Source organism: Haliotis asinina, chromosome 1 (genome assembly GCF_037392515.1).
Source record: "Haliotis asinina isolate JCU_RB_2024 chromosome 1, JCU_Hal_asi_v2, whole genome shotgun sequence".
Classification (NCBI taxonomy): Eukaryota; Metazoa; Mollusca; class Gastropoda; order Lepetellida; family Haliotidae; genus Haliotis; species Haliotis asinina.
The window spans coordinates 33,002,036-33,020,085 of record NC_090280.1 but is presented as its reverse complement, the minus strand read 5'-3'; the positions used below and the strand labels follow the sequence as shown (position 1 = coordinate 33,020,085).

At 41.3% G+C, this 18,050-nt stretch overlaps 1 protein-coding gene across 1 annotated transcript; it reads left to right on the top strand.

Moving 5' to 3' along the window:
• Positions 1–3,445: 3,445 nt before the first annotated feature.
• On the top strand, positions 3,446–18,050 carry LOC137290474 (E3 ubiquitin-protein ligase TRIM56-like). Its single transcript, XM_067821432.1, has 3 exons — positions 3,446–3,519; positions 14,380–14,677; positions 15,764–18,050. The coding sequence occupies exons 2-3, from the start codon at positions 14,395–14,397 to the stop codon at positions 17,263–17,265; spliced, it is 1,785 nt and encodes a 594-aa protein (XP_067677533.1). The 5' UTR covers positions 3,446–3,519; positions 14,380–14,394; the 3' UTR covers positions 17,266–18,050.

Below are 18,050 nucleotides of genomic sequence, written 5' to 3'. Positions count from 1 at the left end.
GGAAAAAACCCTCTTTATTCAGCATGTTGATCTTAATATAGCCATGTGAACTGATTTCACTATTTGTAAACGTATATAGGTGTCTAGCTTTAAGTTATAGACTGTTTCAATGTGGATGGCTTTGAACAAGTAATGAAGTGAATATTTCCATTTCGTCTCAAAATATGCACCTTAAACCAATGACAGGTTTAACTATACTCAAACGTTTTAGTAGCAGTGTCCATGCATGCTGAAACTCAAACAAAAATAAAGCTAAATAAAACGTCAAAAATTGTATCACCTTAGTAAATGGTGACATAAACCACGTCGACTTGGGCATGGTTGATGGTTGAACATATATTTGATTTACACAATCAATGTATTCCCCATTATGAATATCTACCTGCGCTGTTATGTCCCCAATCTATTAATCTGAAGAGGTAAAGGTAAACAGAGAATTCAACTGAAAACTGATAATGAACTGAGTGTCTTTTAGCTCCACTTCTTTACAGCAAATCCCCAGCATGAAGTAAATATGTATTCTGTATTTGCACAACAAACACGACAAGCGGTTATTTGAACGGTTTGAAAAACCCGTCACTTGATATCAATAGAGTTCGTTCTACTTCCATAACGGTGTACTCCAAACAACAGGTGGGTCCATGTTGAAATAATAATAACAAAGTGCAATTTAAAATGGGGGTTTATCAAGACTTGCTCAGAGATCTGTATTCGTGTCTGTTCAAATTCCAGTTCCATGTTAAAGCTTAAATATGACAATTGTGATTGCTTTGTAGAGGTAAATTAGTTTTCAAAAGTCAGAATGAAGAAGCTCTGATGATTCGTTCACATCGCTTAATGTAATAGGCTATAAACAATATGTGTCTGTATTATGCGTAACGCCACGCTTATCAGCATTCCAGCTATATGACGGCGGTCTGTAAATAGTCGAGTCTGGATATGACAATCCAGTGATAGCATGAGTATCGACCTTCGCAATGCAGATACGATGATCTCTGTCAAGCAAGTCAGCGAGCCTGACCACCCGATCCCGTTAGTCGCCTCTCACAAGCATGAGATGTTGAAGGCCAATTCAAATTCGGAACCTGGGGTTTAACCGAACTCATTCAGACCACTTTAGTTGGTTGTAACCGAAGTTCGTTTAAACCCTGTACAGCATAGACCATATAAGTAAGAGGTCGGGACAACAAAAAAATATATCCTTGGGTTCGATATTTTTTCGTTATTTATGCGTAGTTTATTCGTCTTCAATATAACAGTGAAAGCATCTTAACCCCCACGCTTAACCAGCAACCTTTCTTAACCGTAACAGACAGACGGACAGACAGAGAGACGGTATTCATTCAGTAGAAAGGTCTTCGCCCATAATACAATTAGACTGGCATATTCGGTGACATATTGAGTGAGTGGGCAAAACAGCTCTGCTACTCCATGTCCTGGATTTTATCAATTTCCGCACACAGTATCAATATAGGCCAACATTTTATGTAACAGCATCATTTCTTGCTGTGCAAAAGATTCACAACAGAGTAATCAGTAAGTGGTTCTTTAGTGAACTTTGTTATATATTTCGTTCTAAGTGTATCATATGAATTACAAATATAGTACATGATAATCATTTTCTATGTAATTCAGGCGTCTGTTTTCACAAAGGGGACACATGGTATCGTTGTACTCAGTTCCATAACACTTGCCACATTCAACAGCCGTATTAAAATTACTGCATCTAAACATTTATATAGCAATTCTTAAATGCATAGGGATATCACAACACAAATACCCTTCAATATTTAAGCTGTGAGCTCCTTGTCAAATATACATTTAGGAGATTCATTAATTGATCACCTAAGTTATCACCTAACCATGGCTTGAAAAGGTAGACAAAATATTCCAAATTTCCAATTTCTTGGCTTAGCCAAGCAAAACAAAATCCATACTGAAACAGGTTGTGTATAACTTTTCTTACCCTTTGAAACACATCAGACGTGTCAGATATTGCTGATATGTCATCTGCAAACATAAGTGGACACAGATTAATGAGGACTCCTTGATCTCCCTCCAATTCCAATATCTTATAAAGACTACCAATAAATGTAAGAAACATCTGCGGGCTTAGAATACATCCCTGTCTTGTACCCACCGAAAATTTAAAACAAGATGAAGGGCCATGTTTACTTCTGACACAGGCTGAAAGATTGGAATACACCAATGCTATATTATAAAACTTGCCCGATACCCCAGCCCTATGTAAAGAGGCTAAAACAACATCGTGTTAACTGTAACAAAGCGATACTGATACAAACATCAACAAACAAATGCCAAAGAAAAATATTTTACATGAACTTTTATAATCCCAGTGATTCATGTTACATGACGTGACTATTGATTTTGAACTCTTGATTTTGCTCACGTCTGTTATTACAAACAGATAAAATTTTGTGGTGCAAAGCTTTAAAATCCCTTTGTATGTGAGTGTTTAAACCAGTTATCAAACCGTCAGGCTGTAGCTCTTATTCAAGTGATGGGCTACCAAAGGATGCATTGTACCCGGTTATACACGCGTGATCACATACGTACAGGTTACCCACACAACCGAGGAATGTGCAGCTGTGACCCCGAGGCAATGGAGCGTCATTAATAGAATAGAAGGCACGAGATAAAATTCCTGACTCATTGTTTCAGGAAAGGTCCATGTAATCATCACATTAAACCAATACTCATCCACACCACGGCTCCGAATGACCGGTTTATGTACGTTAATGTCTGCTGTCAGGAATGCTTTCTCACTTATATGCTTCCTGTATAATGCATCAGTATCGCTTTAAACCCTTTTATTAAAATATGTATCTTAACGAATATATGTGATTATTTACACAATGAGAAACTGAGAGATCAGATCCTTTTGTGGCATACCTATTTGGAAACTCACCAAATTCAGATTTAAAAGAATGAATGTCAAGCACAAGTGCACTCAATTTTCAGCGTTAAAATGTAATCCCAGACTCACTTTTTCCTTTTTTCATGTCGATTTTTGGTGATATTTTGTCTGAATTTTCTCTTAAATTGTACGTTTACACATTATTTCTTTTAGTGACACTTTAGAAGTTGAAGAGTACACTACAGACAAACTTTATGGATAACAACTTTTATTTCGTGAGTTTTGTGTGTGACATTCCTGCTTGACAACGGTCAAGCATCTTTATCAAAACTCACGAAATGAAGAAGTTGTTATCCATATGGTTCATCTATTTTTCCCACATTCACTATGTTAATAGCAGAACAGCGTGAAGGCATCTTAAAAGTTCCCGTTTTGTTGACCCAATGAAACCTCAATAAAGCAATAATTAGACCAAGGTTCTATAACTTTCCATCGGGTAGGGGTAGGGGTGTAGAGCCTCGCCACCTGCAGGGGTGGCCTCAATACCCACTGGTGTAGAACAAGTTTCAGTCAGTCCACACCGACATGTCGGTGTGAAACCAAGTACGCGCAGCCGCTCTTGGGACTTATATCAGGAAATTGTGAGTATATACATGGTTTATATGTTATACTATTTAGGCCTATATGACATCGAGTGACAAATAACTGAGTATTGTCGCACCTTGTTTTGAAAGGTGCTTTTTGTTTGGGGTAAACATACATCATTTCAATGCTAAGTCTGCCTTTGTTTCGGGTAACTATAGTTGGGATATTGCCTGAAGGAACTTATTTTTTATAAAGCGAGTCGAGGGGATCAGTGTCGGAAATAAACACTGTTGTGAACGAAAGAGACTCCATATTTTACTAGCGGACTGGACAAACACAATATTCGTGTGGTGATGTTCCATTGTGAAGGAGAGGGTCATATATCCTCGCCAAGTGGACTAACATAATATTCACGTGATGATGTTCTAATGTCAACAAAATAGTCCAATAATCACCACCAAATGAACTAACACAATGGACTAATACCACGTGTGCGGTGGTGTTCTCATGTCAACGACGAATGTCATTTTACATCTTGGATAAACGTTTATTTGTCATATATATGACAAGCGCTATTACAAACGAACTCATACATCTGATAAGTATTTTGTCCGTGCGTGTGCGCTTCTATAGTATTTCCGTTACCTTTAGTGGCTTGCGTTCGTGTGGTAGGTTTTTCTTTCTGTGATCTATATTCTGTCCTCTGCTTTTACGATTTGGCTTTAATACTAGTATTTGGGATTAAAAGAATTTAAAACATTAAAATGACAGACGCTACCTTAAATACCTCCGGTCTAAAACTAGCCGGTCTGACCCATTGGATTCCGACACAATCCCAGCTCTGGGTGCTTTATCCTGTTCATCACAGTGACTCGTGATGAGGTCATACATGATTCGTCATATTATGACAAACACTCCAGTTGTGTCGCAACATTTAACAGCGTCATGTGACGCCATGACTGTCGGCTGAAATAGTGCATACAAGTAAGTCATCCTGACAGTGACACACTTAATGTTGTGGTCTGGTGAAACCTGGCCTGGTTCTTGTAGTCATTGATGACACCGGTCAAGATTGTTGTATTGAGATTCTTTGTGTATTATCTGCCCCCATTCTATCACCTCATCCATCCCATCCCATCCATCTCCTATTCATCCCTAACCATCATTCCATCTTTCGTCCCATCCACCCCTATATCCATCCTCGTAACCACCATTCCATCCTCCTCCTAACCATCACTCCACTCATCCTCTTCCCATCCCCATCTCATCCTCTTTCCATCCATCTTTCTAACATCATTCCATCCTTCCTCCTAAACATCATCTCTCCATCTATCTTCCTAACCATTATTCCATCCACCTTCCTAATCATCATTCTATCCTCCCTTCTATTATCCCACTCATCACGCCGTCCATCTTCCTAACCATCAGACCATCCGTCCCCATCCTAACCATCATCCCATAAATTCTCCCATCACTCGGCCCATCATCCCATCCACCCAACTTCACACCTTTCACTACTACATCCATCTCCCCGTCTCTCACCAGTCATCATGTAATTCATCAACCATCAGTCCTCCCATCCATCACCCATCCATCCTTCCATTTATCCTTTCTATCTGTTCATCGTCCCATCCATTGTTCTATCCATCAACTCAACTCCATCATCATCCGATCCATCCTTTCAGTATGCCAACTGTCGGATTTAGCTATAATGCCCAGTGACGTCATAACCTATCACTCACAGCCAGTCACGCCCCGTTCGTCATTCGTTGTTAAACATATATATAATTATACATACATACCACCCGTTGTGTATCCTCTGTTTAAACGGGCATATGAGTCATCCGCTCTCTATTTCCATTTTGTGTTCAAGCTTGATGAAAGTAGGACGCATTAACATCAGGACCATTTGTAAATATTCAAGTCTGGGACAAACTGTTGTCACACGAATCTCTCTTTTCTCAACGAATGAGCGGGTGGGTGACTCACTGCGTGAGTGAGTGCGTGTGTGTGTGAGTTTGTACGTATGTGAGTGTGAGGGAGAAGGGTATATAAGTATTTCAGTTAAGCCACCATGAGACGGTTTGATATGTAGCTGCACTCCAGTGTGAAGCAGGACCGAAGGCACTTAGTGGGCAGCATTCTCCATTTGCATTTGAACTACAGTCATCCTTACATACATAAAGGCACACACACACACACACACACACACACACACACACACACACACACACACACACACACACACACACACACACACATATATATATATATATATATATATATATATATATATCCACACGCAGGCATATGCAGAGACACACTGACAGACAAGGACATACGCAGACAAAGACTCACGCACGTACAGACACACACAAGGACACATACAGGCGCATGCAGACACACACACATGTACACGCATAGAAGCAAACAAAGACAGACACGGACACGGACACGGACACGGACACGGACACGGACACGGACACGGACACGGACACACACAAGGACAGACACGGACACACACAGGTATACATACTGAGACAGACATACTGTACAGACTCACACACAGACAGACTCACACCAGCGGTGAACTACATTGACCCCGGGTATTGTCTTCTAATCACTGACGCACACCTGAAATTCTTAAAACCTCGGAAGTGAGGTGATACCTCACATAGCAACATGACACGCAGCCATGGCCAGCTGACTTGAACGACATAAAAATGTCTGTCTCCAGTACACAGATACACTTAAATGAACCGCTGATGAAATACGTATACTATTCAACACTCACACACTCCATATTCCTGTCTAATCCGCGCAGCGCTTTCTGAAATGCTACAGCCATCCGTAAAGCAGTTCTAGATTCACATCGGTTCAGGCTGATTCGTGTAGTCGGAATATATTTCTGCTGTGTAAAACACTACTCAGTTGTGTGTATTTACGAAAGAAGAAGAAATCTTTTATCATAGTGTCGCATGTCATATGTAATAGTAATAATAGTCATGTTTACTATATTCCAAGTGGGGAGGTGGGGTAGTCAAGCGGTTTAAGCGTTTGCTTCTCACGCCGAAAGCCCAAGTTCGATTCTCCACATGGGTACAATGCATGAAGCCCATTTCTGGTGACCCCCGCCATGATATTGTTGGAATATTGAAAAAAGCTGCGTAAAACTAAACTTACTCACTCACTTCATTCCCGCTTCAAGCCGGATATTTGGTTTTAAGTATTTAAATCTAAACACTACAACCAAACCGTAGACAGTAGAACGTGGGGATCAGTTTTCAAAATTTTGGAGTTTTGAATTCCAGTTATTCTTTTCAACAGTAAGTAATACAGTGTGTGATAAATTAAAGGCAATGGTTGTGACCAGGCCTGTGAGGCGTTTAGCTGACCTACGCCACGCAAAATACACGTGTAATTAAAATTTCAGTATCATTGAAATATTACCGGTAGATTCTAAATGATTTTCGTCAACAACTCTATTATCAGACATAATTTACTCGACGTGTTACCAAGACAACCAAACATTACTCGTATAAATGTTTACTAATTAGTTCGCGATCGGTTTCTCTCACTTTTTTCGAAACACATGCGATTTACCTCGTCATGGGGAGGGACAGAGTATGTGACCTTGAGTACCCCCAAACATGCTTTCCACAATATTGTGAGAACCTTTCAATTAAGTCATACCCAAGAATAGAATGTACACCTGAAATCCGATTGATGTCAAAGGTCGTCATTGTAGCCACCGTCACGCTCCGTCGGTGCGTTAAGTTGAAACCCATGATCAATGTGGAGATAGGTACCTCGACAAAACCACAACGCATATATATTATAGCAATGCATAATTCATATATATAATACGGATTAGTATTTGAGACGGAGTAGGGAAACTTGACTGATTCCCCTGAATTTATCAACCGAGGTTGTATTTAGATGTCGTGAAGAGGTGTTACAAAGAGACAGGTCTGCAAGTAACAGGTTTCCCTTGTGAAGAATACGTCGTTCTCACACATAATGTGGGCCAGTACTATTTACATCTCGCAGAGAGAGGGCGGTTAGGGGAGGGGGAATTGGAGAAGAAGAAGGAGAGAAAGTAAGAGACAGACATTGTCATCTGTAGAGAGAGGGATGGAAGGATAGATACAAGTATTGGTATCGAGAGAGGGATGGAAAGATAGATACAAGCACTGGTATCGAGAGAGAGAGAGAGAGGGAAAGAGAAACGAAGGACAGAAAGTAGTCCTCAAAAGTAATTGTAGCATGAATCAAAATAACTTTTAGTGCAAAGTGGTTGAGTCGATTTTGATTAATCAGAGCTTTAAAACCAATGTCTACGATAACAACAATTTTAAGACTATAATACATCCAAGATGAGCTGAGGGGTTCTGCAGACATGCTAAATACAGAGTCGTATTGCGCGGATGGACAGATGATGAGCATGATGCTCCACTCAACTCTGAAATTTAATATGTACTTTATAAAGCGATGAGAATCACCATGGTCACGATTCAGACAGCGTCAATAGTGTTGATTTCATAGATAGACAGACAGTCCTACCGGGGGCTAGTTGGAACTGAGTCAACACACTTAGTCTCGTTTTGACCCCCGTGAAGTCACGACTGTACTCTCTCCTGACATTCATCTATTCCTTTCACTCATCACGAAGTGTGCAGATCCTTTGTGTTTTTTGTGCTGATCTCGTCACGATTATATTGTATGAATTTGTCATATGACATCAATATGCGTTGAAGGAAATGACATTACACTTGCTCGTTATTTGACATGGTTGGTTAGTTTTGCTATTTGCTTATCCTGCGGTGTTTTTTTCTGTTTCATTATATATAATTTTGTTTGTTTTTCTTTTTTCGTATTTATTTATTTATTTATTTATTTATTTATTTATTTATTTATTTATTTATTTATTTATTTATTTATTTATTTATTTATTTATTTATTTATTGTTATCCTTGGTCGGGGTATTTATTGCACTAGAGAGGGTTGACAAAACATACCCCGTTGTTTAAGTTGTTGGTTTTGTTTTGGTTTGTTATATAATGCCTAACTAAGCATATTCCACCTGAATTGCGAATGTGTGACACGTAGAGAGTTAGTTGTAGGGTGATCTTACATCACCGATTAGCAGTGATGTAGACGAGTTGTTGAAGCGTTCGCTCGTCACGCCGAAGACTCGAGTTCGATTCCCCGTGTGTGAAGTCCATTTCTTGTACTCACCGGTGTTTCAGGAATATTCTCCAAAACAACACAAAATCATACTCACCCCGTGACAACCACAGGAGTCCAAACCCGACCTTCTCCTGTTGAGCAATTATCTGTATCGTATTTAAAGGCATTTTTACTTACACCTAGCCGGTCAAGTTTTAGTGATATTAACCTAGTTAATAGGTCATGTACGACTGACCCATATTGTTTGTGCAAACACTTTCATCTTACTGTGAATGTTACAGAACATCGGTGATTCTAATAATAGCGCCAACGGGCGACTACTTTTGTCACTTATAAATGTGTATACATACACGTACACAAAGACACAGTGAAATCCGTGACTCGTTAATCCAGAAAGCTGTTAATCCTTGCGGTTTTGCTTGAATCGAAGCCGCTCGCATTAAAGAAGAAATTATACACGAATGAGTGAGTGAGTGACTTTTAGCATTATACTAAGCAATATTCAACCTATATGCATGGCACCGGTCTGTAAATAATTAGGTCTGGACCAGACAATCTAGTGATCTACAGCTTGAGATCTACGCAACTGGGATACGATGACATGTGTCAACCGAGTGAGAGAACCCTCAGTCGCCTCTTTCGACAAGTATGGGTTGTTGAGGATCGACCAGTTCTAACCCAGATCCTCACGTATCATACACGTTTGGTTGTGTCTGTAAATGAAGGAAACAAGAAATGGTTAATCGATATCGATGCATATTATGTGGAATTCGTAAGCTGTTTTCAACCTATTGAAATTGTGACGGCCTTTTATCATTAACTTGGCCACATCCATTGTTTATATTATTCTCTTATTTTATTCGATCACGGTGTCTTTAAAACGATCTCTTGCACTTGCGCGATATAGTTCAGTTGTGCTCATGTGGAGGAACTATGACGAACAACGTACAAAGGTTACTGGTCCTTTTAAGTGAGTTGTTTTCGTAGTGTACTGTAGCTTCTGCTTTGCTATATGATCTTGGACTACTTGAACACTTGAACAATTGAACTACTTCACTATCAGTACCAGGTCAATTGTTGCAACCGTAACACACGGTACAGGTGATCTGCAATCTGTCATTCCAGACAAAACCAGTGACAAATCTTGATTCCAGACAATATCGGTGACAAACCATAATTCCAGACAACACCAGTGACATATCATGATTACAGACAACACCAGTGACATATCATGATTACAGAAAATATCACTGACATTCCTTGATTCCAGACAATATCACTGACATATCATGAGCTTAGACAATACCACTGACATGACATACCATTATTCCAGACAATATCACTGACAAACCATGATTTCACACAATATCAGTGACATATCATGCTTACAGACAATATCACTGACAAACCATGATTTCACACAATATCAGTGACATATCATGCTTACAGACAATATCACTGACAAACCATGATTTCACACAATATCAGTGACATATCATGCTTACAGACAATATCACTGACAAACCATGATTTCACACAATATCAGTGACATATCATGCTTACAGACAATATCACTGACAAACCATGATTTCACACAATATCAGTGACATATCATGCTTACAGACAATATCACTGACAAACCATGATTTCACACAATATCAGTGACATATCATGCTTACAGACAATATCACTGACAAACCATGATTTCACACAATATCAGTGACATATCATGCTTACAGACAATATCACTGACAAACCATGATTTCACACAATATCAGTGACATATCATGCTTACAGACAATATCAGTGGCAAACCATGATTCTAGGCATTATCAGTGTCGTATCATGGTTCCAGACAATATCAATGACATACCATGATTCCAGACAATATCAGTGACATGCCGTGATTCCAGACAATATCACTGACATGCCATGATTCCAGACAATATCAGTGACATGCCGTGATTCCAGACAATATCAGTGACATGCCGTGATTCCAGACAATATCAATGACATACCATGATTCCAGACAATATCAGTGACATGCCGTGATTCAAGACAATATCACTGACATGCCATGATTCCAGACAATATCAGTGACATGCCGTGATTCCAGACAATATCACTGACATGCCGTGATTCTAGGCAATACGAGCATTGTATCATGATTTCAGGCAACAATACATAGTTACATACCACCTTCCACTACATCAATACCAACACCGGCCTGCCTTTAACAATACCATCTACCAACTGCAACCAAAATGCCTCGGTGTCGCTTTACGACAGAAACGTGCATCAAGCGGTCCGGCCAAATAAATAGCCTGTTATATCCGACTATTCTATATCAACTTTTAAACAGTTTAACATAATGAAATTCAAGGTACAATAAACAAAAAGAAAAAAAGTAACAAAAAACAACCCGTAAATAAGTGAGTATGTTTTTACGGCGCTTTTAGCAATATGCCAGGCAGAGTGCACCAGAAACGAGCTTCACACATTGTATCTATGAGGAGAATCGAACCAGGGTCTTCAGCGTGACGAACCAACGCTTACCCACAGGACTACCTCACCATTAAAACCTGAATTAGCATGCAGTAGGCGGATCAGTTACGGGAGAACAACATTTCGAAATAGATCTGTTTGGTATCTATCAAGTATAGATGAAAAGAGAAATTTAACATCAGCAAAGTTCCATAAATGGCAAGTAAGCCGTTTTAAAAATTCAATAATAACAGCATCCCGAGGTAAATTCACATAAGGGTGTAAAAGACCCTGTGATGTTCAACTCCTTGAAGGTCATAGGTCATACCCTTCTTGCATGATTAATCCTGTATGAGCGACAAATTCAGCATTAGAATTAATGTTTCTTGATAGAATCACAAATGTTTTACTCTCTGTCAATTCAGACTTTGTCTCGTTGCAGTGTACCCTTTCTCTTAGCTAATTAGGGGCGGTTGGTAGCCTGGTGGTTAAGGCGTTCGCTCGTCACACCGAAGACTCGGGTTCGATTCCCCACATGGGTACAACGTGTGAAGCCCATTTCTGGAAGGGGTGTCCCCTTAGCGATATTGCTTGAGTATTACTAATAGTGGCGTAAAACTAAACTCACTCACTCTGAGCTGATTACCAGTTTTCTGTTTTTGGCTACCCAGCCAAGTGGATTAAGGCGATTCTTCATTGTACCTCGTCGTGAAATTGCTGAGTACGGCGTAATATCATACTCATTCACTCACTCTATCCCTGTGTCACATCAACTACCAGAAAGCCTTAAACAACATTCCCCATCGCTATCAAAACACCTCGCATCAGTGCGAACCCACCGTTTTGTCTCAGATGTATATCTTTCGCTCGTTTCCCTCGGGACCTTTCCACGACCCGAATGGGAAAGTTCACGATTTCATGTCCACAGTCTCTCATGTTTCCGGACAGCGTAGAACATGGGCGTGTGAAATGTTCATTTTAGTTCATATCTTTTCAGTAAGTAGCAGACTTATGTCATATATCCATTTAATGAACACAGTGCTGAATATAAGGTCCTGTGGTTGCCCCATACGACAAAGCGTTCTTTTGTTAAGGGTATATTTACACTGTGTGATGCATACGTCGCCTTACCTCGATGCATAGACCCCGCAGGTAGTCTTTTGCTCTCGGAGGGTAACCAGGGATGGGGTGGGCTCACGAATTCAATAATTGAACATACATGTACTTAAACTGAATTGTCCATTGTAAAGTTATAAACGCTTCACTTCTTGTGACATTTCACTCAGCGATCTACACGTCTTGTCAGTCACGACTGATTTAAGGTGAAAGGTATCAGAATTTGAAACCATTTAAAAGTCTTTGTCATGGATCGAACATGTTTACAATGAGCGAACCCACTTTTGGTGCGTCCCCGGTGTGATATGTCGGAATATTGGCAAGGATGGCCTCACTCACTCACTCACTCACTCACTCATTCACTCACTCTTTTGAGTGTTTGTGAAAGTGGTTTTAGTGGGGTCCGAGTCGACTAACGGGATAAGGGACTTATAGTATTCCCAGAAATTATTGAGAATCATGTTGCGTCATGTAACTCATTACGTTTATTAACTTCTGGCGTTTTACTTACATAAACATGTTAAAACATCATCCTTTTACAGTCTCAGTCTTGTTTTAGTACTTTGTTAGACCTCCTCGCTCAGCAATGCATGCCTGAATACGCCTAGGCACACTACCCATCAAAGTTTGTAGGTAATCGTGTGACAGGGTATCCCAATATTGGACCACCTCGGCCTTCATATCATCAATATTTCTCAGTCCCTTTTGGTGTATTCTGTCCTTCATGACTCCCCACACATTCTCAATTGGGTTTGGGTTTGGGTCTGGGCTGTAACTGGGCCAGTCTAAAACTTGAACATTTTCGCCCGACAACCACTGTTTTGTGTAGTGCGCAGTGTGTTTTGGGTCATTATCATGCTGGAAAATCCAATCATCGTCATACAATGTTTGTGCTGTCGGAAGAAGGTGACCATTTAGAATGTCAACGTATCTTTCTTTTGTCAAGTTTCCCGTGAAAACACACAATGGCGTCACTCCGCGAGCCGATATGCCACCCCACATGTGAAACTTCGGGCTATGTTTTGGTCGCTGGTAGATAGGTTTAACAGTACCTTTGGTCCACATTTTCACACAATTAGGGAAAAGCCAAACAGAACTTTCATCCGAAAAGAAAACATTATCCCAATCTTGATTTTCATGAGCCCGACACCAGTTTAAACGTTTTTCCTTTTGTGCATCTTTCATCAACGGCGAGGGAATTCCACGTTTTTTCACCCAATTAAGTCTCTGTAATTCCTGCCTAACTGTTTCATTGCATACCTGAGGACTTCCTCTGCTAATCATTTCATTTCTGATGTTCTCAACACTTTACAATTTGCCCTTACTCACAATCTGCCCAAGTTTTCGGCGATCCACAACACTGAATTTCCTAGGCCGATCTGCCCCTGCTTTGTGCTCTATCCCGGTTCCTGTTTGAATATTCTTCAAAGTTCTGTATACTGTAGACAGAGGAATGCCATGTCTACAAGCTAACACTTTAGCATCAGCCTCACCCCTTTCAAAATCATCTAGAATGAGCTTTCTTTTCTCTCTTGCTGTAAATTCTGCCATGTCAACACAGGAAGCCGTCTGCTCAGACAAGGGAGATAACTCTTGACGTAATGAGCTGCCTTCTAAGCCTTCAAGAGCTGTCTCCCTTATTTAGTAGGCTTCGTGCATAGTGAAAGCCCTTTTTCCAATCTTAGCATCATTAGAAAAAAAGCAAAGATTTTCTCAATAATTTCTGGGAACACTGTAGCTGACATATGTCATCGAATCTCTGTTTCATCGATGTTCGAGCTGTTGTTCACTTGGTGTAGAGTGCACACCAGTATGGCTGTAATATTGCGCTAAACAACAAACCAACCATATTCAAAAAGTCGAAGGTTGTCAAGCAAACACTAAAAACAAAATTTATCTATTACGGCGATGTCCAATAAGCAGAGTTCCCTCCCCGTATTCCTGGCCGGATCCACTGATAATCGGTACTAGGTTCGATACGACTGTGGTCCTTGCTCTCTGCACTCGGTATTATGGGTTCCATCAAACTATAACTTGTGTAATATATATTATTTATGTGTACATGGACTTGTTTCCGACTATACAGACACCCAGAAAGGGTTGTAATCCATAAATGTCCCTTTCAGACAGGAAACAGCGCTATGGCAACTGCCCACCGGATCCGAGACAAGCACCTTACATGCAGCATTTGCTTCGAACTATACACGCGCCCAAAGACACTACCATGTATGCACTCTTTCTGTGAACACTGCCTGGAGAACCACATCCTGGCAAAGCGAGATGACAAGGGCTTCGGGTGCCCCATGTGTAACACACACACTGCTATGCCGGATCCTGCTGCCCCTCCCGACAAATGGGCTTCCCAGTTCAAGACAGATTTCAAGCTGGTTGGCATGCTCGAGGAAATATTTCAAATTGAGCAAGGTGAGTAATAATACGATCCTCCCTTGTTAGTACCAGTGGAGCGTGGTCCTGTGAATAGAGTTCAGGTCACATATCAGTTGAAGTTAAGCAGAGTCGAGCGCGGAAAATCCTTAGAGGGATGATCATATGTGTCAGCTTGACTCCTGCAAGTTTCTAAAACTTCAGTCCTTTCCCACAACGAAGCACATGTGGTACATCATCTTAGGCACGTGAGTTTGATCAATGTTGTCTCTGACAAGGCAGCAGAAAGGTGGGTACCCGGTGGGATAAGTCATGTGACTATAATCGTCTAACGCCTTGTGTTATCAGGGTTGATAATAATCAGATTGTACGAAAGTTGTAGTATTGTGAGCATTCACTAGTGTATGGATTCTAGCGCTCTACAAACACACTGGATCATTATAACTGACGGGGACGTGAATAGCTAAATAAAGAATGTTGGGCGAATCGTTTAATTAAGGAATGGTCCCAGTAGCTTGTTTAAAGACGGTCTTTGAAGGTCGCCTGAAAATTGGTCTTAAGCAACCTATTCTTGTCGCATGATGCGACTCGTGAACATGAGTTAAGGTGTGCACCTATGTGTGTGTGTGTGCACCATAGCCGTTACTGTCTCTGAGTTAATATATTGATAGAAAACTGGGTTAGAACTGATCTTCAGTAGCTCACGTTTGTCGTAAGAGACGACCAACTGGATCGGATTGTTTGACTCCCTAACTTGGAAGTAACATGTCAGTGTGTTCCAATATCGTAGAAGGATGCTCAAGCTGTGAGATTGTCTGGTCCAGGCTCGATTATTTACAGACCGCCGCCACAAAGCTTGAATATTGCTGAGTGCGGCGTCAAACATCAAACTATTAACCAAATAAATAGCGTGAGTGAGTGACTTTAGTTTTACGCCACATTATTCTAGCAATATCACGGCGGGAGACAGCAGAAATGGCCTTCACACATTGCAGCCATGTGGTGAATCGAACCTGGGTCTTTGACGTGCCGGGCGAACGCTTGGCTACCCCACAACCCAAAATGGATAAAGACACATGTCAAGATAATTGTAACTTGTAAAATGGTCCTTGTGGTGTGTTACAGAGAGGAGCGTGGTGAAGGATGCAAAAAAACTGAACCAACTGGTGGAAGAACTACGTTCCAGTGAGAATACCCTTCTGGACAAGATCGAGATCGACAAGCTAGCCTTGTCTAGGATCAGTGTGGATCAGGACGAGGTCACGCAGCAAATCTCGGACGTCTTCTCCACCATCAGGCTGAAGATTCAGAGGAAGGAAGAAGCACTGAAACAACGCCTCAATCAGCTCTGTGTTCAAAGGAAAGACATTGTGTCGCGCAGCTGGCTCAGTAAACAAAAGTTGATTGATCAGATAAACTCTCAGATAGAGGTCGGCGAGAAGCTGAGCTCTATGGCGGTCAAGGACACTTCTGAAGGTGAGGTGGAGAAGTTCCACGAAGCGCAAGCCCAGTTTACAAAAGCAGTAGATAACGCCACCAGTGTCAGTCTTCCTATTGTGGAACTCAGTCTGAAACAGCAAGATATTACCAGATTTGATTCGTTAGTATTTTGTGAGATACGGCAACTGAAGACTGATGCTGATAAGTCTGTTTCCAATATGGACAAAGAAAATATCGGTGTTGTTCCAGGAAAGCCAAAGCCCGGTGAAGCTAAAGCCGTCAAAGACGTCAGAGACGTGAAATCAGTTAAAACTTTTAAAGCACCCCAGCCACCTCAAAAAGCACCTACCCAGGCTATCCTACCCCAGACATCTACATCCGGGGAACGCCCTCCATTGGTCGCCATTTTGACACCCACAAAGGACGACAGTGACAAGGAGCCTGAATATCAGGATGTTGTTGTCCTTCGGGAAGCGAAGGTTCAAATTGTTGTAGTGAGTGACTACAACAATAAAAAGGTTGTAGCTATTTACGTTCAGCAGGGAAGTAAGACTCAAAAATCAATAAAATTAGATGGGAACCCCACACGGTTGTGTAAACTGGATTCAACAAAAGTGGGAGTCAGCTGCAGCGATCCCTACCAGGTGATCGTAGTAACTGTTTACCCAGAACTGAAGCAGGTCGCCACCATCAGCACAACCATCAACAACATCGGGATCGCTGCCCTCAACCCAAACACGCTCGCAATATCCAACAAAAATAAAATCAGTGTCGTCACAACCACTGGGTCCATCTTAAAGGAGTTCAAGACCAAGGTGGACAGCTCTTTCTACTCCATGAGCTGGTACATGGCGACGACGCCCACGGGGAGCATCATCGTGTCAGACAGCTACGCGGAGGTGATCTCCTGCGTCACCCCTACGGGGCAGACGTTGTGGCAGTGGAAGACGCCGGTGGGGACATCACCTTCGGGAGTAGCTTGTGACAAGCAGGGCAGGATCTACGTGGTTCTGTCGAGTATCAGAGAGGTCCATAGACTGAGTCAGACGGGGCAGTTTCTGGGGGTTGTCCTCAATAAGGACGATGACTTGGTGCTTCCATCTGCTATGGATATAGACCAGTTCGGTCAGTGGTACATGCTAAAAAAATCCCGCCAAATCCAAATTTTCAAACCACTGGCAAACTGATGCGTTTTGAACTAGGTGTAGGGATAGGACCCGGCATGTGCCAGGCAACTTGCCTACTGGCGCCAATGATCTCTGCCCCAGGAGATCATAGCTTAACAATGTCGGAGCTACAGATGCAGTTCAATGCTCGCGTCGTGTAACGTACAAGTGTAACGCCCCCCACCCGAAACCCCACCCACTTACCCTACCCCCACCTCCCAGCCACCCACACCCTCCCAAAATCTCATTAAAGGATGGTTTACCAAGGGAGCCCAATTTCCATATTGTAACATCGACTGTCTAGGTACACTGAACAATCGTTTGGCAAAGATTTATTGAATCTTTTTGATTGGATTTTGTAATCGTTTTTATCTCGCTTAAATTCAAGAAATTCAACTTTGACTTGGAAATCATGTCAGATCCTACCCACGAACATACGCTGGAAGACTAACGAGGATGCATCTCAGTGTTGACACGTAGATAGCCAGATATATCCCATTGTAACGATGACATTTCAGCATTAGACTAAGTGAAAATGTTGGCACGCAAAGGACCATATACGCTTAAGTGTGGCATGATAATTGTTGGTAAATGCTGCTTGGAAGAAGACACTCGCTGACACACCACACAGTGATACGCCGATCTCACCATCGAATAACCGTTTTGTTAGTTTCACTTCCAGACATCAATTAAATACGGATTTACAATTTCTGTTGCCATTCAATACATTAATCTGCAATCTGCCTCATAAACGATACTTTTTTTATTTTTGTTATATTTATTGAAAGTTTAAAAAGAATTATAGC